Source organism: Lepidochelys kempii, chromosome 10 (genome assembly GCF_965140285.1).
Source record: "Lepidochelys kempii isolate rLepKem1 chromosome 10, rLepKem1.hap1, whole genome shotgun sequence".
Lineage (NCBI taxonomy): Eukaryota > Metazoa > Chordata > Testudines > Cheloniidae > Lepidochelys > Lepidochelys kempii.
Window position 1 is genome coordinate 80,929,414 of NC_136389.1, and position 22,047 is coordinate 80,951,460.

A 22,047-nucleotide genomic window follows, 5' to 3' on the forward strand; every position below is an offset into this window, starting at 1 on the left:
TTTCATCTAGATTTTCAGTTGCTAGGCAATCCCACACGTCACTTTGTTTTGAATTCTCCCATGGTTTCTAGTACAGTACACCAGGGCAGGGGTGAAGGTCCTGCATAACTCTTCTTCATCATATGTTTGTGCCAGCTTCGTTGATCTATTTGTCCGCTTCTCCCACTAACATTGCTATCCTATCATGCCACCTCTTATTCATAAAATGTCCTTTCTGAGCTGGGCTGCAAAGCTACTACTGTCTCTTCTGCATCCCTCCTGAAGACTCATTTCTTCTGTGAGGCTTATAAGAACCCTACTGATAAGTCGTCTACTTATTTATTCCAGCCATTTGATTTAATCAAATAAAAGTTTTGGGTTATTTTTAAACTCGACATTTCGTTGAGTAATGGATTAATCTCATCGACGCTGCTGCTTCTCCTGCCCTTCCCTATTGTGGCATTATCCCCTTCACCTAGTTGCGTCATGTCAAATATTAGTTTGTAGCAAGCTCCTGGGAGCATGGATCGTGTCCTCTGTCTGCATTAGAAATGCACTCTTAGATGCCATTAAAATAATCGTGTTCTTTACGTAGTGTTTTCAACTTCTAAGCAGTATCAGTCATTGCTTTAGTGTGAATTCTTCTGTGGTCTTTTATATGGTATTCTGTGGCTTGGGCATACTTTTCAAACCCATTACCTTTCAGCTCACCCTCTGAAGACATTAGTGCCATATGTTAACTGCAAGAGTCCACTTCAGTTAATGAAAATCTAGAGCATTGACTTCAATGAATTTGAAAGGACTGCAGCATCTTACAGGGTTGGTCCCCAAATGTGAATATCTGAACTGTGTATTTATCTCATTAACATGTTTCACCTAAAATATTCCTCAGCTAGAACAAAAATTGACCAGTTGTACTACTTTAACAAAACTGTCTCTGAAATACCTCCTTAGCTAAAAGAAAAGGAGGACTTGTAGCACCTTGGAGACTAACCAATTTATTTGAGCATAAGCTTTCGTGAGCTACAGCTCACTTCATCGGATGCATACTGTGGAAAGTGTAGAAGATCTTTTTATACACACAAAGCATGAAAAAATACCTCCCCCCACCCCACTCTCCTGCTGGTAATAGCTTATCTAAAGTGATCACTCTCCTTACAATGTGTATGATAATCAAGTTGGGCCATTTCCAGCACAAATCCAGGTTTTCTCACCCCCCCCCCCACACACACACAAACCCACTCTCCTGCTGGTAATAGCTTATCTAAAGTGACCACTCTCCTTACAATGTGTATGATACTCAAGGTGGGCCATTTCCAGCACAAATCCAAGTTTAACAAGAACGTCTGGGGGGGGGGGAGGAAAAAACAAGGGGAAATAGGCTACCTTGCATAATGACTTAGCCACTCCCAGTCTCTATTCAAGCCTAAGTTAATTGTATCCAATTTGCAAATTAATTCCAATTCAACAGTTTCTCGATTTGAAGTTTTTTTTGTTGTAATATAGCAACTTTCATGTCTGTAATCGCTTGACGAGAGAGATTGAAGAGTTCTCCAACTGGTTTATGAATGTTATAATTCTTGACATCTGATTTGTGTCCATTTATTCTTTTACCTAGAGACTGTCCAGTTTGACCAATGTACATGGCAGAGGGGCATTGCTGGCACTTGATGGCATATATCACATTGGTGGATGTGCAGGTGAATGAGCCTCTGATAGTGTGGCTGATGTGATTAGGCCCTATGATGGTGTCCCCTGAATAGATATGTGGGCACAGTTGGTAACGGGCTTTGTTGCGAGGATAGGTTCCTGGGTTAGTGGTTCTGTTGTGTGGTATGTGGTTGCTGGTGAGTATTTGCTTCAGGTTGGGGGGGTCTGAAGGCATGGACTGACCTGTCTCCCAAGATTTGTGAGAGTGTTGGGTCATCCTTCAGGATAGGTTGTAGATCCTTAATAATGCGTTGGAGGGTTTTAGTTGGGGGCTGAAGGTGACAGCTAGTGGCGTTCTGTTATTTTCTTTGTTAGGCCTGTCCTGTAGTAGGTGATTTCTGGGAACTCTTCTGGCTCTATCAATCTGTTTCTTCACTTCTGCAGGTGGGTATTGTAGTTGTAAGAATGCTTGATAGAGATCTTGTAGGTGTTTGTCTCTGTCTGAGGGGTTGGAGCAAATGCGGTTGTATCGCAGAGCTTGGCTGTAGACAATGGATCGTGTGGTGTGGTCAGGGAGAAAGCTGGAGGCATGTAGGTAGGAATAGCGGTCAGTAGGTTTCCGGTATAGGGTGGTGTTTATGTGACCATCGTTTATTAGCACTATAGTGTCCAGGAAGTGGATCTCTTGTGTGGACTGGACCAGGCTGAGGTTGATGGTGGGATGGAAATTGTTGAAATCATGGTGGAATTCCTCAAGGGCTTCTTTTCCGTGGGTCTAGATGATGAAGATGTCATCAATATAGCGCAAGTAGAGTAGGGGCGTTAGGGAACGAGAGCTGAGGAAGCGTTGTTCTAAATCAGCCATAAAAATGTTGGCATACTGTGGGGCCATGTGGGTACCCATAGCAGTGCCGCTGATCTGAAGGTATACATTGTCCCCAAATGTAACATAGTTATGGGTAAGGACAAAGTCACAAAGTTCAGCCACCAGGTTAGCCGTGACATTATCGGGGATAGTGTTCTTGACGGCTTGTAGTCCATTTTGTGTGAAATGTTGGTGTAGAGGGCTTCTACATCCATAGTGGCCAGGATGGTGTTATCAGGAAGATCACCGATGGATTGAAGTTTCCTCAGGAAGTCAGTGATGTCTTGAAGGTAGCTGGGAGTGCTGATAGTGTAGGGCCTGAGGAGGGAGTCTACATAGCCAGACAATCCTGCTGTCAGGGTGCCAATGCCTGAGATGATGGGGCGCCCAGGATTTCCAGGTTTATGGATCTTGGGTAGTAGATAGAATATCCCAGGTCCGGGTTCCAGGGGTGTGTCTGTGCAGATTTGATCTTGTGCTTTTTCAGGGAGTTTCTTGAGCAAATGCTGTAGTTTCTTTTGGTAACTCTCAGTGGGATCAGAGGGTAATGGCTTGTAGAAAGTGGTGTTGGAGAGCTGCCGAGCAGCCTCTTGTTCATATTCCGATCTATTCATGATGACAACAGCACCTCCTTTGTCAGCCTTTTTGATTATGATGTCAGAGTTGTTTCTGAGGCTGTGGATGGCATTGTGTTCTGCACGGCTGAGGTTATGGGGCAAGTGATGCTGCTTTTCCACAATTTCAGCCCGTGCACGTCGGCGGAAGCACTCTATGTAGAAGTCCAGTCTGTTGTTTCGACCTTCAGGAGGAGTCCACCTAGAATCCTTCTTTTTGTAGTGTTGGTAGGGAGGTCTCTGTGGATTAGTATGTTGTTCAGAGGTATGTTGGAAATATTCCTTGAGTCGGAGACATCGAAAATAGGATTCTAGGTCACCACAGAACTGTATCATGTTCGTGGGGGTGGAGGGGCAGAAGGAGAGGCCCCGAGATAGGACAGCTGCTTCTGCTGAGCTGAGAGTATAGTTGGATAGGTTAACAATATTGCTGGGTGGGTTGAGGGAACCATTGCTGTGGCCCCTTGTGGCATGTAGTAGTTTAGAAAGTTTAGTGTCCTTTTTCTTTTGTAGAGAAGCAAGCTGCATTGTTTTATGCCTGCTTCAGGATTTTGGAATTGCAGTTTATGAAAGAGCTGAAATCTTGGTCAAGAAAACTGGGATTTGATGGTGTTAGAATATTCTAAAAATTGTTTGATTTCTGTAGAATTTTCTAACTAAAATCCTAGCAGATATTATAGGTGGGTTTTTTTGTGTTTTGTTTTTGCTGTTGGAAAAATTTAGTCAGTGCAGCATAATGTTCTCTGTAAATGTGTTGTCAGGTTGATAGAATAAAATGAGTGTTTTATTTTTTTAAGCATGTAGGATCTTACCTGTAATACTTCTAAAGCAATGGAAAGACTCTCACTAACTTCAGTGGGAGCTGGATCAGGCTTCTAATAATATAACTGAAAGAGGGAAACACAAAATTTTTTCAGTTTGCCACTGTGATTGTTAGGTAATGCCTCTGATGAGAGGAAAATATGAACAGTGCATTACATGGTATTAATTACACATGCACAGTGTAAATAATGTACAGAAATGGGGAGAAATTAAAAGGATCTGTGCAGTTGTAAATTGAAACGACTTTGATAACTTTCAGATTTGTGAGTAGTTTACATTTGCATAGTTTGAAATTGCCTTTTAAACTTCTTGTTGCAGAACTTGGCTAACTTGATGTAATGCTGCCTGTTCAATTTTTCCTTAACAATAAATGATTTATAGCTGTCTTTTCCCAATCATCTGGGTTATAGCTTTTGCAGCGGTTCATTTGCAGAGCAAAAATAAAGCCTGAACACACAAAATAGAGAAATGGACTTGCTCTTCCATGGCTGGTTTCTGTAAGGTGTGAACTCTTATAAATTCAAAATGTAGTTTCCCTGGGTTATTCTGCGTGGTGCAGTGTTTTGGATTTATTTCCTTTGGTTGGTAAGGACTGATTTACCACAGTCTTAGAGGAGATGAGCATATAGAAGTTCTTTGGTCATTAAGTTAGTGCCAGTGTATTGAGCTGTGCAAACAAAATGCAGTTAGAAAAATATGAGGAACACAAGTCAAAAGTGAAGGTAAACAAACTAATATCCGGCCTCAGTTACACTGAGAGATAACAAGTAGAGCTGAGTGAATAATTTCATTTTGAATCAACCAAAACATTTTAGGTCAACTCAAAACATTTTTTGGTGTTTTGTTTTGATTTGCCCTTTTCTGTGTTTTGTTTTTTAAATTGGCCAAAGTTGAAAATGAAATGCCATTTTGTAATGGAAACCCAAAACAAAATTTTTGAATTGGTTGAAATGAAACATTTCAGCATAAAACAAAAATTTTAAAAAATAAGGGTTTTTTTGTTGTATCGCTTTTTTTTTCTTTTTTTGCCAAAACTACAGTATTTGTCAAATTCCACACAAATTTGCTAATAGTTTCAGAGCCCCCCAAATGCATCTTTTGGCAAAAATTTCTATTCACTGAAATTTTTTTGACCTGCTGTAGTTTAGAGGAAGCCTGTGATTCATTATATGAGGCTTCCTGATGCATAATATATTAAAAAGTGAGACAGTCTTTAGTAATACACTGCTCTGCAGTTCCACTTAGCGTAGAATCCTCTTGACACTGGTGGACAGCCTTCTGTATTGCTTAAGCAGCTGTCCTCATTGTGAGCCACATTCTGCCATAGATTCTGCATAAGCTATTCTTACTGAAGTCAATGGGAGCTGCACAGATATTTTACTATAGCAAAAATTTGCCCTAAGAGCAAAAGCCAACTAAAAAGTGTCTGTCTGCGCTACATAAAATCTGATATGGAATAAAATCTATTATTCACTGCATATTATTTTTTTCCTGCTCTTCTATATATTTATTTTTATTTAGCAAATTATTACAGATCTTAGAATTTCACACTTTCACATAACATCTAGTTAAATTAGCTCTTTCACATTGTTCAGATGCATCCTCAACCATCAGAATTTGTATCAGAACTGTCCCTATTAAACAACAGCCGTTGCCTTTGTTTTACTTAATTTAAATCTCTTCCATGGAAGATATTCCATTGAAGTATCTCTGCTGACCCGAGACCAGGTCCTGCCAAGTGCGGAACACCATCAACTCTTAGCACCTTGCAGGATTGGGCCATTAGTGTGTCTTTATGAGAGTGTACTACATTGAACTTGCTACCTTACTTAGTCCCACATGTCACATTCTAGCACAGTGGGATCTTTTACTCAAGCCTTTATCTTTTGGGTGACAGTAAGATGTGTAAAGAGCTGTCTCCTGGAATGGTTCTGTATATTATTTATAAACAACAATACTTTAATCTCTGCATATTTACCCATAGATTGGGTGGTGGGTACATTTAACAAGTGTAAAGAAAAAACAAACTTTCAGGGTCAGCACATTATTCTATGGGCTTTTTAGGATATGATTCTGCAGCTTCCTAAGGGTATTAAATCTTCATATGTTATCTATGCTGACACTAGCCAGATTGGTTAATTCCTGGTTGCTGTTCTATCTAATATCTAACAAAAATATTTCCTCCACACACTCACTGGAACAGGTAATTACTGTAGCAAATGCAGACTAATTTGAAGTCTTAGCTGTTAATTAAAACACTGTCAAGGTGTACCATTGTCTTTTGGTGTAACCAAAGCTCCTATTCAGACTTCATTAATCACTTTACAGTTATTGTGTTGAGGAAGGTCAAGACAATTGAGATGGCATATCAGTCTGAAGTAAACAAATTCCCTTTCACCCAGGTAGCATGCCATTTGCAAAGTCAAGGGACACACTGTACCCCTGGGCATGGTGTCTCCTTTGTGGTCCAGTTCTCAATGATAATTAAATGTTAAATTGGTACTGTCAATGCTCTGTAAACCAAACCAGGTATCTGTCCTTTGCTGGAAATTTAACCCAAACTTCCACGGATGAATTAGTGCGCATCATAATTAAATAATCAAGTCTTCCCTTTTAATTCACTTGGAAACAGGAGACCTCTCTTATGGAAAAAAGATCAGCTTTCTTGACAAGCTAATTAAGTTGCCAAACTGTCCAGCACGGTACATATTAAACTAACAGACGTTAAGCATGCTATCTCAGCCTGTTCATTTTCTTATCATTTCTGCTGATCTTAAAGTCAAAATGTTTTGCCACTGTTGGTTCATTCATAGTTACATAATAGTTTTTACTCCACCTGACTCATTTATTATGCATTCAACTGTCAGTCTCTCTATTATAGCTTCACCTGCCAGTCCTGTGTTCTGCACCTTAAACTGACATTAAAATAATACTGATTTCGATGCATACTATGTAAAATATTGTCAGTCGTTATAAGTTTATGCCATTCACATATTTATCAATATTATCCCATAAATTGTTGATTTAAGATATTTTAAAATGAGCTTTTTAAGCTCCCAAGCCATTAACAGAAATTATACAATTAAAAATATAAGAGTAAATTATATTCTTGTCCTGTACTATGAATAATTTTGCATGGGAACAAAACTATTGAAGTTTCTTCAGTGATAATTACTAGTGGTATATAGTGCTAAGATATTGTAATTCATTAAAGTTAATGCCACATATATGACAATATTGTACATAGTACAATAAACCAGTACTAGACAGTAAAATTACTGAAGAAAAAAAAACTTTAATGGTTGTGTTTATATTCAAAATTTATATGTAGAATTTTTTGCTCATACTTCTTTAGTTTCTTAGAACAATAAAGTTAGGATTATATTCATTTTACAACAGCCAATTATAAATATTCTGTGAGACAAATTGACACAAACTGCTCTTGGATTACTGTGCAAAATCATTTCAAGTACACGTAGACATTAAGGTGTAGATGCATTGTTATAATACAGATATTAATCATACTATAGACTATAGAACGTGTATTTCTATACTATAGAATGTTGATTTCACTAACTAGTATTCTGGTTAGTCTTTTGATTTCTAAGAACAATCAATCACCACTGGGTTTTTCATTTTAATTGATATAGTTGGGTGCCCCTTTGTCTTAACTCTCAAAATATCTGCAAGATTAGAGAGGATTAGTTTGTGCTACAATGCTCATTTTATATGAAGAATATGCATAGGGTTGTGATGAGGTGCAACTCACAACTGCGGCACCCCCTGCTGAATGTCCCTTGAATCAGCTTTGCTAACCAGTGCGCCCTCTTCTGGTGACGACTTGCCACCGTCACTTCTGCTGCAGGGACCCACATCACTCCCAGGATCGCGATGTCATCTTTGTGACACAGCCCTCTGGCTATGCCACGCTCTGTGCTCCCCCCTTTTGGGGGACAGTATCACAGTCCACTGTCCAGCCACTTTTCTCAGTGGCTTCTGCAGCCAATTGTCTGGCCACTTTCTCAGTAGAGGAGGGGCGGAACCCGGGTCTGCCCACTACTCTGGGTACTGACCCAGGGACCCTATAGATGGCAGCCACGTGCTGCATCCCCTCCAACCTCTCAGTACCTTTTCCTGGGGGGGTCTTTGTCTGCAGCACTGCTCTGTCTGGAGTGCTTGCTGCCCTCCTCAGGCTCCAGGGCATGACTGAAGCAGCTCTGCTCTGCAGGCCTTCTTATATGGGCCAGCCTGGCCCTGATTGACTGCTTCTCTCAGCCTCTCTCTGATTGACTGCCTCCTGCACAGCCCCTCAAGGCTCTATTAACCCTTAGAGCCTAGTGTGGGGCAGGCGCCCCATCACAAGGGTTTACAGCATATTTGCATTACTTTGTAAGAAACTATGAAGGTAAGTCAGTTCATATCCATATCCACATTACTATGCAGTATAAAATTCCCTTATATATGTGCCTGTCTACAAAACATGCAGAAACATAATGTGGAAACTGCTGGATCATCAAAAAAGTTTTATTGTGCATACATTCATTTTTCTGATCAGTTGTTTTTAGACATAAATGCCTTGAAATACGTTTGCTGTTTGGAAATAGTATATGGAAACTGTTTTCCAGTAAAAGTGTGTTTTCACTAATTCATTTTTATGTGAAATTAATTATATACAGGTTGCATATATGTATAAAGGTTATCTTGCGGGATCTCAAGTTGTTTAATTTTTTCCCTCATGCAGAGCATATCATGTCCCTAGTGGCAAAATACTGGCAGTAAAGGTAAGATATTGTAGTAATTTTCTGTTTTTTGTTTTGTTTTTAATCTTGACTTTGGTTTCTTTCCTCTCCCTTTTATAATTATCAGACCTTAATTTGCTTCTCTGCATTAAAAAGCCACAGTACTTACGTAGGGAAATCGCCTTGCATAATCTAACAAATCAGAATGACCACAGAGCTCCCAGATGACCTGGTTTCACAGAGTGGTAGCAGGGGGATTATTCTGCATTGTGCTTCAGGCTCGCTACATTTGCCCCCCCACCCCCATTTAGGTTAAGTGGGTAATCCTGAGAATAGCTGTGGTGTGTACCATGGGGATAAAAACCAGTTGGCTGTGATTCTGCTTTACCACCTGAATCCTAGAATTACAGAAATAAGTGGTAGAAAGGTCATCCAGGTCATCCTATCTGTTCCTCTGCTGATGCAGAAGCACTCCATAGAGTATATTCTCATGTGCTTTGTGAGATGATTATTTCCCTTGGGAGATTATTCTGCTTTCTAAGAGATCTTGCTGTTCTGAAAATTTTCTTCATAGTCTTCCCTAAATTTTCCTTTTATTGTTTGTATCCAACTGTGTGGATTTTTCTATGTCAATATTTTTAGAACCTCCACTGAAAGTTACTATTGAATTATTATTATTTATTAAGATAAGTGACAATCCATACTGAAGTTTGACTGAAAGGTGTGTTGGCAAATAATGAAAACTATTTCTGATTCCACTGCACCAAGTCAGCATATGTAGAGTTGAATAACAAATACAATTTAATATTTTAAAACAAAATATTTGAAAATAAGTTCCTCCTTTACTTATCAACCAAGGTCTAAACATAGTTTTTTTGTGATACCACTGAAACTTAAAACAGTCCACAGAGTTCAGGAAAACATTTTCCTTTTAGTGTTTGTTATGGTTTGGTAACTTAAATAGGTAACTAAAAAAAGAAAAAGTTTACTTTAATTAATTTATGAGATAATTTTTAAGGTTTTCATTAGAACTCTCTTTTCTCCCATCCTATATCTAACCAATGTTTTTTCTGTCACTGAGTTGTGTTGAATTTTATTTTGCTGGGTGGAGGGTGTACTTGCAGCCTAGCTTCTGAAAGCAACATTGCCACAGTTTGTTTGTGTGAATTGAAGTAAAAGGAGCTTCTGGTTACTGGCCTGTGCCATGAGACCTCTATATCCGGAATGCTCGCTGACTTCAGTGTGTGTTCCATGCATTGGGGGCTTCAAGGATTGGGCCCTGTTTTTCTGTGCTTTCAATCATGTATATTTTAATAAAATTTTCCAGCTGTGCCTCTGACTTTTTCTTTGGGGCAGATAAAATCCTTTTGTATTTCACATAAAATAGATGAAATTCATAATTATGTATTTTGATTTGACTCATTGGAAATTCCTGTGCATTTGAGAGAAGCAAATGTTTGCTGCTGATTCCCTTTCTCAACTGGCTCTCTGAATACAGGAAACGTTTGAAGTCTAATGACTCTCTGAAAGAGAGCCCAGGACGTGGAACTCAGAGAGGAGATGAACTCAACAAATTTTGCACATGCACACTGAAGAAGCCTTTTTTTTTTTTTTTTTAACATTTTCATGTATTGTGTTTGTCGTTGACAAAACCCATGACAATCAAACGGAGAAGACAAGAACTCACCATAGTCCTACAAAATGATCCCTTGTTTGTTTATTGTAAGTAATTCTGAATAATAATTTTAACAGGAAAAGACTTTTTTTTTTTTAAATGTGGGGCCGAAAATGTTCTTCCCCAAGACGATTTCTCTTTTGAAGGCTAAAATCTTTGCCTGTTGAACACTGCCCCCATCTCTCACTGGATGGGAGCCCTGTCTCTTTCCATGCTCCTGCTCCCTCTGCTCCCTTGAGAGAGAGCTCTTCCAAGCCATATACAGAGGAGCCTCCCTCCATGCCAGCCCTGGCACGAAGTTACTCTGGCTTCTTTCACCACAGCCTCATCTCCTGAAGTATGTTGCCACCATCCCACTGTGGGAACAGTTGGAAATAATCTGCAGGAGGTGGTGGAGCAAGTGAGGGCACAGGTCTTGGAGGAAGGAAGGGCTTGTCAAGATTAACTACATGCAAGAGAGACTGATCCCCCGCCTTTCATTTGCAAGAAAACCTTTCCCTCCAAAAAAACCTCACCTTGTTGTTTCCCTCTAAGGAGGCCCTAAGGAGTCGACCAGTCCCCAAGGGTTAGTTAGTATCTTGTGGGTTTGTTAGCCTGGATTTTGATTGCTAAATGTCACTGCTTTGATTGTCCATATCAGTATTAATTAAAATGTACTTATTCTGTGCCCTTTCAAAAATTGCATTGCGGGACATGCGTATTGTCATGTGTTTATAACATAATGGTCGCAAAAGTAGGAATCAGGAAACTGCATCTCTGTCCCCGTTTTGTCACTAATTTGCTCTGTCACCTTAAGCAAGTCACTTACCTCTGACTCAGTTTCCCCATCTAAAAAATGAGGGTATTAAGACCTTTGTCCTGATAAGAATGTTAAGGATTGATCAGTGTAAAGCAGACGAATATTAGAGGACACTGTGATCTCTGTGAATTGAAAGGGCTACAAATGTGTAAAGTTATTCTTACATGAGTATATTTCTATTAAATGTAAATATTACATAATGATTTGGCAACCCAGGTTAACACTTGTAAGTCATGTTGATTAGGTGCTTTGTACTGGTATTTAGTCTTGAAAATTGCAAGTAGACTGAGCAGAAACAAAATACATGTTGCAGACTGAAGCTCTCTACACTGAGTCTGCCATAAAAACTTTTCAGCTTGATAATGCATGGAGGATTTAATAGATTTCCTAATATTACTTATTTTCTAATTGGGGGAAAAATCCATCTAAGAGCGGATGAAAAATCCTAGCATTGTGTGTATTGTGGCTGATTGCCATTCTTCAGCTGTTTTAGTTTTTGCTGCTCTTAAACTAGCATTTAAATGGACCATTTGATTAATCATTTGTATCCTGACTATAATACTCCCAAATTTCCTTTGAGTTGTACATACTGTAAAAGACAATTATGTCGCCACAGATTAAATAAGTGAATTAAAACAGAATAGCAGCTTAATTTGACCTGTGATTTTACTCTCGTTCCCTTTAGTGGAACGTATGCCACTCCAGCAAATAGATGAAGTCATCCATGACAGCTTGTGATGAATTGCCGTATTTATACTGGATATTTTAATAGCCTCACACTAATTTAAATTGAGCACAGAGTAAATTATAATTCAGTCACTTGACTGCTTGTATTTAACTTGACAACTCATCCTTATTTGTCCTGGAGGTGTAGAGGAGAGCAGAGGAAATGTGCACAGGTATTTCTCTTTTAGATTTAACCCTTCCTGTTTGAAATCTTAAGTAGTCAAATTCTCATATGTTTTACGCTGCTTAGCATGTTTATAGGTTGCTTTATTTTAAGCAGAGGAGTTGATATTCTTAATACTACTGTCCTTACTGTGGCATTCTGTCATTCCATCAGGAGGGAAGGAGTGTGTTGTCGTTCAGGATCCAAGATTGGTAGACAAGAGATCTAGGTTCAATGCAGAGTAGCTGTGTGACCTTAGGATATGTCTACACTCCAATTCAACACCTGTGGCTGGCCCGTGTTAGCCGGCTTGGGCTGCAGGGCTGTAAAACTAGTGTAGACAGGCTTCAGGTAGAGTGAGGGGTTGTGTGTGTGTGTGTGTTGCCTTCCTGCTTATTGCTCCCTCTTATTTGTTTCCTGGTTCTTTCTCCCTGAATTCAGTGTTCCAGTTCCTTTCGCTGTGTGTGTGTTCATAGAGCCCTTCTGTGCCTCAGTTTCTCATCTGTAAAATGGGAATACTGCTACTTTCCTAACCATGGAGTAGCATGAGGCAGAATTTATTAATGCTTATGAGCTGCTCAGATACTCCACTGTTAAGCACCATAGGTATGTCATTTAATAAAATGCCTCCTTCCCAGAACTCTCCTCTGTATCTCCAGTTCTGGATCATCATCTCTCCTAATTTTGGAAAAGCCTCAGTTGGGTCAGACACTTCTGATCCACCATTCCCACTCTGGCTTTGGCTTTTCTAGAAGGTAGATAGTTGCAATTAGCACCTGAGTTTTTTCCCCATTTGTCAGGAATGACATGATGTTAAATCATGTTATTTTCTGCCTTGGGAAAAGTTAGTCCCAGCTTAAGGCGTTTTCTGTGTTAAAAGCTGTTTTGTTAATGCATACCACATTACACTTCGTTTTAGTTACTTATTCAATTTGTGGTTACATATAGCAGTAAATTTGTGTAATAATTTAGGGTTGTACGAATACAAATTAAAACTGCAGTGGGCATAATATTAATATATGTAATTATAATACTGAATATTGGGATGTTTGTATACATTTTTGTTTGATACTTTCTCAAGAAGATATACATGTCATGACTCATTTTAGTTTTCAATATTATATATTGAAAAAAGTTGAAAACACTTGATTATAGGAAAATGACAATAATGGAGAGTAGTATGTGTGAAGCATTAAGCAGTCAGAAGTATGCAGTTGCGGTTACCAGTCCAAGTCTGTTTGGCCATGCAGCATTCTGCAGCAGAGGGCCAACTTGATATAGTGGATAGACCAAGCCAATTCCTCAAGTTTGAATGGATGTATCCAAAAGTTGAAAAGATGCTTTCTGTGCTTGATGATGATGCTAGATGCTGATGCAATTATTTTTCCCAGTTTCCCAGTTTAAACTAGGTTTAAGCTGGTATTTACCAGCGACCTGTCCTAAACTGGTTTTCCCCAGGAAATTTCCAACCGTGCCATATGTTAAGGATTGACCCGCAACTGTTTCCTTGAAATCAGTTGAACTGTTCTGCTTCTATATGTGCTGAACGGTGCTGAGTAAATTCACAGCGAGTTAATTTATACTTGAAGAATTTAACCTCTCTTTCTGCTCTCAATATGTCCAGGAGCAGGACACAATTTTTCCTTTCTTTGCCACACCGGTCCTTTCAAAGATGCTGCAAGGTTTATTTGCTGTGTGCAGAGTTTAAATTTCATTTTCTTTCAGCACATTCAAGCCACATACATTGCAGTTGTGAAGGGTGTTGCCAGATCCTTATTTATTGCCTGTGTGTCAGTAGTAATGGGCGTGGGAAGTTATGTCCTCTTGGTGTATTAAGCAGTGTCCCATCCCACATAGACCTCTTCCACCTTAAAATTTGCTATCTGCAAACAAAACCCAGTTGTTGCAAGGAAACTATGCACAAAAGGAGCATGAGCAAAGACAAAGAGAAAGCATTAGATGGTCGAGATCAGGATCCTGACAAAAGGAAGAAAGGATAGGAGCAGAATACAGACCCTGGACTTCAGAAAAGCAGACTTTGATTCCCTCACGGAACTGATGGGCAGGATCCCCTGGAGGCTAATTGCGGGGGAAAGGAGTCCAGGAGAGCTGGCTATATTTTCAAGAAGACTAATTGAGGGCGCAGGAACAAACCATCCCGATGTGCAGAAAGAATAGTAAATATGGCAGGCGACCAGCTTGGCTTAACAAAGAAATCTTCGGTGGGCTTAAACAAAAAAAGAAAGCTTACTAGAAGTGGAAATTTGGACAGATTATATGGAGGGGCATAATGATATTGCTCGAGCATGCAGGGGTATATTCAGGAAGGCCAAAGCACAATTGGAGTTGCAGCAAGCAAGGGATGTGAAGGGTAACAAGAAGGGTTTCTACAGGTATGTTAGCAACAAGAAGAGGGTCCAGGAAAGTGTGGGACCCTTACTGAATGAGGGAGGCAACCTAGTGACAGATGATGTGGAAAAAGCCGAAGTACTCAATGCTTTTTTTGCCTTGGTCTTCACAGACAAGGTCAGCTCCCAGACTGCTGCACTGGGCAGCACAGTATGGGGAGGAGGTGAGCAGTCCTCAGTGGTGAAAGAACAGGTTAAGGACTATTTAGAAAAGCTGGACATGTATAAGTCCATGGGTCCAGATCTAATGCATCCAAGGGTGCTGAGGGAGTTGGCTGATGTGATTGCAGAGCCATTGGCCATTATCTTTGAAAACTCGTGGCGATCGGGGGAGGTCCCAGATGATGGAAAAAGGCAAATAGAGTGCCCGTCTTTTTAAAAGGGAAGGAGGAGAATCCGGGGAACTACAGACCAATCAGTCTCACCTCAGTCCCTGGAAAAATCATGGAGCAGGTCCTCAAGGAATCCATTTTGAAGCACTTGGAGGAGAGGAAGGTGATCAGGAACGGTCAGCATGGATTCACCAAGGGCAAGTCATGCCTGACCAACCTGATTGCCTTCTATGATGAGATAACTGGCTCTGTGGATATGGGGAAGGCGGTGGACGTGATACACCTTGACTTTAGCAAAGCTTTTGATACGGTCTCCCACAGTAGTATTGCCAGCAAGTTAAAAAAGTATGGTTTGAATGAATGGACTATAAGGTGGATAGAAAGCTGGCTAGATCGTCGGGCTCAATGGGTAGTGACCAACGGCTCCATGTCTATTTGGCAGCCGGTATCAAGCGGAGTGCCCCAGGGGTCGATCCTGGGGCCAGTTTTTGTTCAACATCTTCATTAATGATCTGGATGATGGGATGGATTGCAGGCTCAGCAAGTTCGGGGATGACACTAAGCTGGGGGAGAGTTAGTTGCTCTGGAGGATAGGGATAGGGTCCAGAGGGACCTAGATAAATTGGAGGATTGGGCCAAAAGAAATCTGATGAGGTTCAAAAAGGACAAGTGCAGAGTCCTGCACTTAGGATGGAACAATCCCATGCACTGCTATGGGCTGGGGACCGACTGGCTAAGCAGCAGTTCTGCAGAAAAGGACCTGGGGATTACAGTGGATGAGAAGCTGAATATGAGTCAACAGTGTGCCCTTGTTGCCAAGAAGCCTAATGGTATATTGGGCTGCATTAGTAGGAGCATTGCCAGCAGATCGAGGGAAGTGATTATTCCCCTCCATTCAGCACTGGTGAGGCCACATCTGGAGTATTACATCCAATTTTCGGCTCCCCACTACAGAAAGGATGTGGACAAATTGGAGAGAGTCCAGTGGAGGGCAACAAAAATGATTTGGGGGCTCGGGCACATGATTTAAGAGGAGAGGCTGAGGGAACTGGGCTTATTTAGTCTGCAGAAGAGAAGAATGAGGGGGGATTTGATAGCAGCCTTCAGCTACCTGAAGGGAGGTTCCCAAGAGGATGGAGCTCGGCTGTTCTCAGTGGGGGCAGATGACAGAACAAGGAGCAATGGTTTCAAGTTGCAGTGGGGGAGGTCTAGGTTGGATATTAGGAAACACTATTTCACTAGGTTTCAGAGTAGCAGCCGTGTTAGTCTGTATCCGCAAAAAGAAAAGGAGTACTTGTGGCACCTTAGAGACTAACAAATTTATTTGCTCAAATAAATTTGTTAGTCTCTAAGGTGCCACATGTACTCCTTTACTATTTCACTAGGAGGATGGTGAAGCACTGGAATGAGTTCCCTAGGGAGGTGGTGGAATCTCCATTCTTAGAGTTTTTAAGGCCTGGCTTGACAAAGCCCTGGCTGGGATGATTTAGTTGAGGTCTGTCCCAACCCTAATTATCTGTGATTCTGATTCTATGTTCAGATTTAGGGGAGGACATGCAGCCTTCCCCCCACACACACACTTTTGGCCCAATTAGTGCTGAAAGCCCTAAATAGCATGGGGTTATTCAGATGACAAATTAGTGTGAAACATATGGGCCTCTTTAATTTTTTCTAAAGTCATGCCAGCCAGCTCCAGCTCAGACACAGTGGAACCCTGCTGGTCAATAGAGCCAGTTATTGTGTTTGGATACAGTTAGCAGTGGTCTCTCTAATAATGTGGAAAATGCAACATTTACTGTGGCTCCTATGTATTGGCTGCTTAATCTGGGGCTTCCTGGCAATACATTCTGGACTGTCAAAGCAGAGCTGGCATGTAACTTTGTCACTTTTTTCTTTTAGGTTCCCCATTCATCATTTATTTATTTAGAGTACATGGGGATGAAGCACATACAGAAGTTGTAGGGTTATCCTTTTGCAGGTCATCTTTAACATTAGAATGCAGAGTCTGTGTGTAATTATAATTTAATTCAAAACAATGGGAGACCTTTCTTCATGCCAGGTCCTGGGTGATTGGATACTGGTGCTGTATTTGACACCAGTCACGCTAACTAGTCAGTGCTTAGGTCAGTGAAAGCTTTAGTGAAGAGAGCAGAGACTTTTTATTGTCCATGGTATGTAATAAAAGAAAATTAATCTTTATATTTTGAAGTAGGATTAAATTAAATTAATATGTTAATGGGTAAAACTGCTATAGTGTTCCAGCAAATTATTTTAAGTTTTTCAGACTGAAAAATGTAAGTGAATATTGCTGGCAAATGACTATTGATCTAGAGAAGTGTGTTAAATGTTTCTTGGCAGCCCTATATTACAGTTACAATTTAGTTTAGTGAGAGTTTTTACAAACAACCCTAAAGCAAACTCTTGATAGAAACTATGCTTTTTTCTTTTAGACTGACATCAATACTGTAAAATGTATGTTTGGAAATGGTCTCTCTCTTTATTTTGTTTCATCAGCAGTATATGCAACACATAATTTGTGTTCTCTTAATTCTGCAAAAGTACTGCTTTTGCTCTATAGTTCTAACTCTAAGATAGCATATGGATGGGGAAAGTAAGACTAAGGATAACATGCATTTAGTGTCAATCAATTTCAAATGTATTAGTGTAGCATCTTAGTAATTAACCATAACGCTCAACAAAACTAGCACAAATATTTAAGTCATCACAATACAAAAGATAAAATATCAGGTTCAACTCTTCTGCTAAATTCAAATGACACGTTTAAAACACCACATAAAATAATAAACAACATAAAATTACAAAAGCTGAGACTAAGTTGACCCGTTTAGGCCATAAAGAAAATTAACTTCATGCAATTCTTTCCTTGTTTTTGCCACCACTAAGGCAAATAGAGCAATTACCTATATAACGGACCTATTCATGTTACATAACAAACCTTCTAATTTTTGAACCAATGGTGCCAAGATTGAAGATAGCTATTTATTTCTCCAAAGACAATAAAAGTTACAAAATAGTAAGTAGTGTGGCAAATCTTCAACCTGGCTGGGCCCACATGGGTCATAAATGGTTATGCCTTTCAGTGCCTCCCTTTCATAGATGCTGACTGCATTGTTTGAAAATGGAGAGCCATAAAGGCACTCCTTAGCTTTTGCTGCTTATTCAGAATTTCCAAGGTATTACTTGAATTTATAGATGGTCTTTAAATGCGGGAGTTAGGGAGACATACTGGTTGTGTTAACATCTGCCATATTCAATCGTTCTCATATACCTTCAGCGCTAAACTTAATTCAGATGTTCATGATTTTACTTAAATTCCTGACCAAACCTAGTTCCAAAACTGCCCAAGAATGAAGTTCTCCATGAACTTGCAAGAGCCAGGGAAGCTCTAAATTTTACACCTACTAGGCTGTTACTCCAGACATGAGCTTGGCACATGATGTAAATTCATATTGTTCTTGGAATATGTGTCAGTGTGGATTCCACTGTAGGTACACACATGCACAAGTTAGTCTTTTAAATAGCCTTGTTGTTTGGGGCTGTGCATCCTTACGCTCCTAATCAAAGGTGTAAAGGGTGGGTCAGCCATGTACCTCCTTTGGTTCCCTCTTACCCCCTATGGTTTCTTACCCCCTTTCTGCAGAAAAGGACCTAGGGGTGACAGTGGACAAGAAGCTGGATATGAGTCAGCAGTGTGCCCTTGTTGCCAAGAAGGCCAATGGCATTTTGGGATGTATAAGTAGGGGCATAGCGAGCAGATCGAGGGACGTGATCGTTCCCCTCTATTCGACATTGGTGAGGCCTCATCTGGAGTACTGTGTGCAGTTTTGGGCCCCACACTTCAAGAAGGATGTGGATAAATTGGAGAGAGTCCAGCGAAGGGCAACAAAAATGATTAGGGGTCTGGAACACATGAGTTAGAATCATAGAATCATAGAATATCAGGGTTGGAAGGGACCCCAGAAGGTCATCTAGTCCAACCCCCTGCTCAAAGCAGGACCAATTCCCAGTTAAATCATCCCAGCCAGGGCTTTGTCAAGCCTGACCTTAAAAACCTCTAAGGAAGGAGATTCTACCACCTCCCTAGGTAACGCATTCCAGTGTTTCACCACCCTCTTAGTGAAAAAGTTTTTCCTAATATCCAATCTAAACCTCCCCCACTGCAACTTGAGACCATTACTCCTCGTTCTGTCATCTGCTACCATTGAGAACAGTCTAGAGCCATCCTCTTTGGAACCCCCTTTCAGGTAGTTGAAAGCAGCTATCAAATCCCCCCTCATTCTTCTCTTCTGCAGGCTAAACAATCCCAGCTCCCTCAGCCTCTCCTCATAACTCATGTGTTCCAGTCCCCTAATCATTTTTGTTGTCAAGGAATTTTTGTTATGAGGAGAGGCTGAGGGAGCTGGGATTGTTTAGCCTGCAGAAGAGAAGAATGAGGGGGGATTTGATAGCTGCTTTCAACTACCTGAAAGGGGGTTCCAAAGAGGATGGCTCTAGACTGTTCTCAATGGTAGCAGATGACAGAACGAGGAGTAATGGTCTCAAGTTGCAGTGGGGGAGGTTTAGATTGGATATTAGGAAAAACTTTTTCACTAAGAGGGTGGTGAAACACTGGAATGCGTTACCTAGGGAGGTGGTAGAATCTCCTTCCTTAGAGGTTTTTAAGGTCAGGCTTGACAAAGCCCTGGCTGGGATGATTTAACTGGGAATTGGTCCTGCTTTGAGCAGGGGGTTGGACTAGATGACCTTCTGGGGTCCCTTCCAACCCTGATATTCTATGATTCTATGATTCTATGGTTGCGAGAAGGAAGCTGGTGAGTGTCTGACCCACTAGTTCCTAGATTTGGCTAAATTTCTCAAACTCTTCAATAAAACCCCCACGACTCTTCTGATCCATTGACATATGACTTCTGTGAATGATGTCGACCCATCTGGACTGAATGTTCACGGGTCATACCTGCTGTACAGTCCCACTCAATGTGGCAGATTTGAAACCTGCGGGTTTTAAGCCCTGCCCCTTCTGCAATGGACTAATTTCACTGAAAGATGGGAATAGCAGTGCTCTTTCTGCTTAGGAGTGTCATATGCACTGAGCATATACAGTGCCTTTCATTCTCCCCAAGAGTGCATCGGTTGTGAGACCTGTGGCTGAAGCTTCGTCTCCTGAAGCAATATTCAAAGGTTTCTTCAGGTCCTGAGGAAACTAGCCTCCAGAGTGCTGATAGTGAACAAGCCAGTTTTATTACGCAACCCTAAAGATCAGCACAGCATCGAGACAAGAACTGGCAATGGCACAGGTGCCTCTGGCACCAAAGCTGACTCCACCAGTGCCATGGACACCTCCAGTACTTTATTCTGGCATGAGAGCGGTTGCGCCAAATACAGAGGTAGGCGTTCCAGGCAGAACTCCAGCGTCTTCCCACAAAGACTGACCACCTAAGGATAAAACTACTGTGCCCAGATGGTGTTGAGGGCTGGTGATGAGCAGCTTGTAACACAGAGGAGGACTCCTTGGGCACTGACCCAGCCCATTAGTAAAAACTCTGGTACAGAGTGTGACGCATGTCTCAGTGCTGCCCTTAGAAGAGGTCTACTCAATCTCTCTGTCTCCAGCATATATCTTCCTTCCGCTTTTAAGCAGAGAATTCTCTCCTCTGAGATCTGTGGCCAACCTCATAGGAAGGCCTGTCTGCTCTCCTGACAGGGCTCAGCGGTCATTTTGTCAGGAACAGCTTTGGACTGACCAATGCCGATCATCTGGCATGCCACTATGTCCCTTTTGGACTTATTGGGGTTTACCATCCCAGACCTCTAGGAGCTGGTCCACATGACATTCAAGGAAGAGGGAGAGATCATTCTCTCCATCAGCTTCTCTGGGCAGACCACCTATTCCAGGCTTCCAAGGGAAAAAAATACCCAGCGGCAGAACAACTACTTTTGCCACCAAAGGACCACAAAAGAATCCTCTTTTGCCACCAAAGGACCAATCATCCTCATTGCCCAATGAGGCCATGTCTTTGGCACTATATCTGGTGCCAGATGACTTCCAGTCATTCTAAGAACTCCTTCTGAGAATTGCTAAGATTCAGGCAATAGAGACTTCCTATCACATATGAGAGAAAGCTTATAAGCCTTTCGATAGTTTGACAGCTCCTGGGGCAGCCAGAATCATTGTCCTCATAAATGGGGAACTGTTGGACCTGGCCATGAGGCAGATGCCAGCCTATAATATAACACTGAAACATGGGTAGAGAAGCAACACCAACTAGAGTTGGATGAATAACTGTTTTTTTTTCGGTTTGTTGGCAGTTCTGAAAAATAAAAAAAAAAATTGATTTGTGTCAAACTGAAACCAGTTGGTTTTTTTCCAGCATTTTCAGTGAATCAAAGATGGAAATTTTTTTGTCTGGGATGTTGCCCCAGGTCCTGCAGGACCACACTTGGTGGTTGGACCCAGAGTATATCCAGAAAGGGCTTTCCTTCTTGATCCCACTCCCTGATGATAATACTCATCACAGACACTTCAGAGACAGGTTAGGGTGCCCATCTGGATCATCTGCAGATGCAGGGGACCCGGTCTCAGGATGATTTGAAGCTGCATCTGAATGTCCTGGAGCTGAGGGTCATCCAGTGGCCTGCATTGTCGTAGAACTGGACAGCCAACACGTCCTTAATATGCTGTATATACAAGCAAGGAGGCACTTGCTTTTCCCCTTCATGCCGAAAAGCCATTAGACTATGCACTTGGTCTCCTCTCCAGGGGTTAACCCTATTGGCTCTAATCCTTCTAGGAACCAGCAACAACCTGACAGATTTTTCAAGCCAGCATATGGTAACCAACCACAAGTGGTGACTGCAGATGTCCATCGCAGCGCCCATATTTTGCCAGTGGGGTATTCCCATGATAGAACTGTTTGCCTCTGAAGACCTTCACAAGTGCCCATACTTCTGTTCCAGAGGAGGCATGAACCTGTGTTTTTAGCCAGACATCTTCCTGCAGTGGTGATCACCGGGCCTCCTATACATCTCTCCCGTGACTCCCCTGTTCTCCAGGGTGAAATTAAAAGTCAGACAGTTGACTAACCCGAAGAGCTCCCTTCTGCCTGAGGCAGTTTTTGCCAGACATCTTCCTGCAATGGTGATCACCGGGCCTCCTATACATCTCTCCCGTGACTCCCCTGTTCTCCAGGGTGAAATTAAAAGTCAGACAGTTGACTAACCCGAAGAGCTCCCTTCTGCCTGAGGCAGTTTTGGCTC

General features: G+C 41.3%; 1 protein-coding gene across 9 annotated transcripts in view; it reads left to right on the top strand.

The window, feature by feature from the left end:
- Positions 1 to 22,047, top strand: part of MAP2K5 (mitogen-activated protein kinase kinase 5) — a 212,653-nt gene that overhangs the window by 67,893 nt on the left and 122,713 nt on the right. For all 9 annotated transcript variants that reach the window (XM_073304431.2, XM_073304437.2, XM_073304432.2 and 6 more), the window contains one exon: positions 8,672 to 8,711. In XM_073304431.2, coding sequence (XP_073160532.1) covers positions 8,672 to 8,711 — 40 coding nt within the window. The remainder of the gene's footprint in view (positions 1 to 8,671; positions 8,712 to 22,047) is intronic.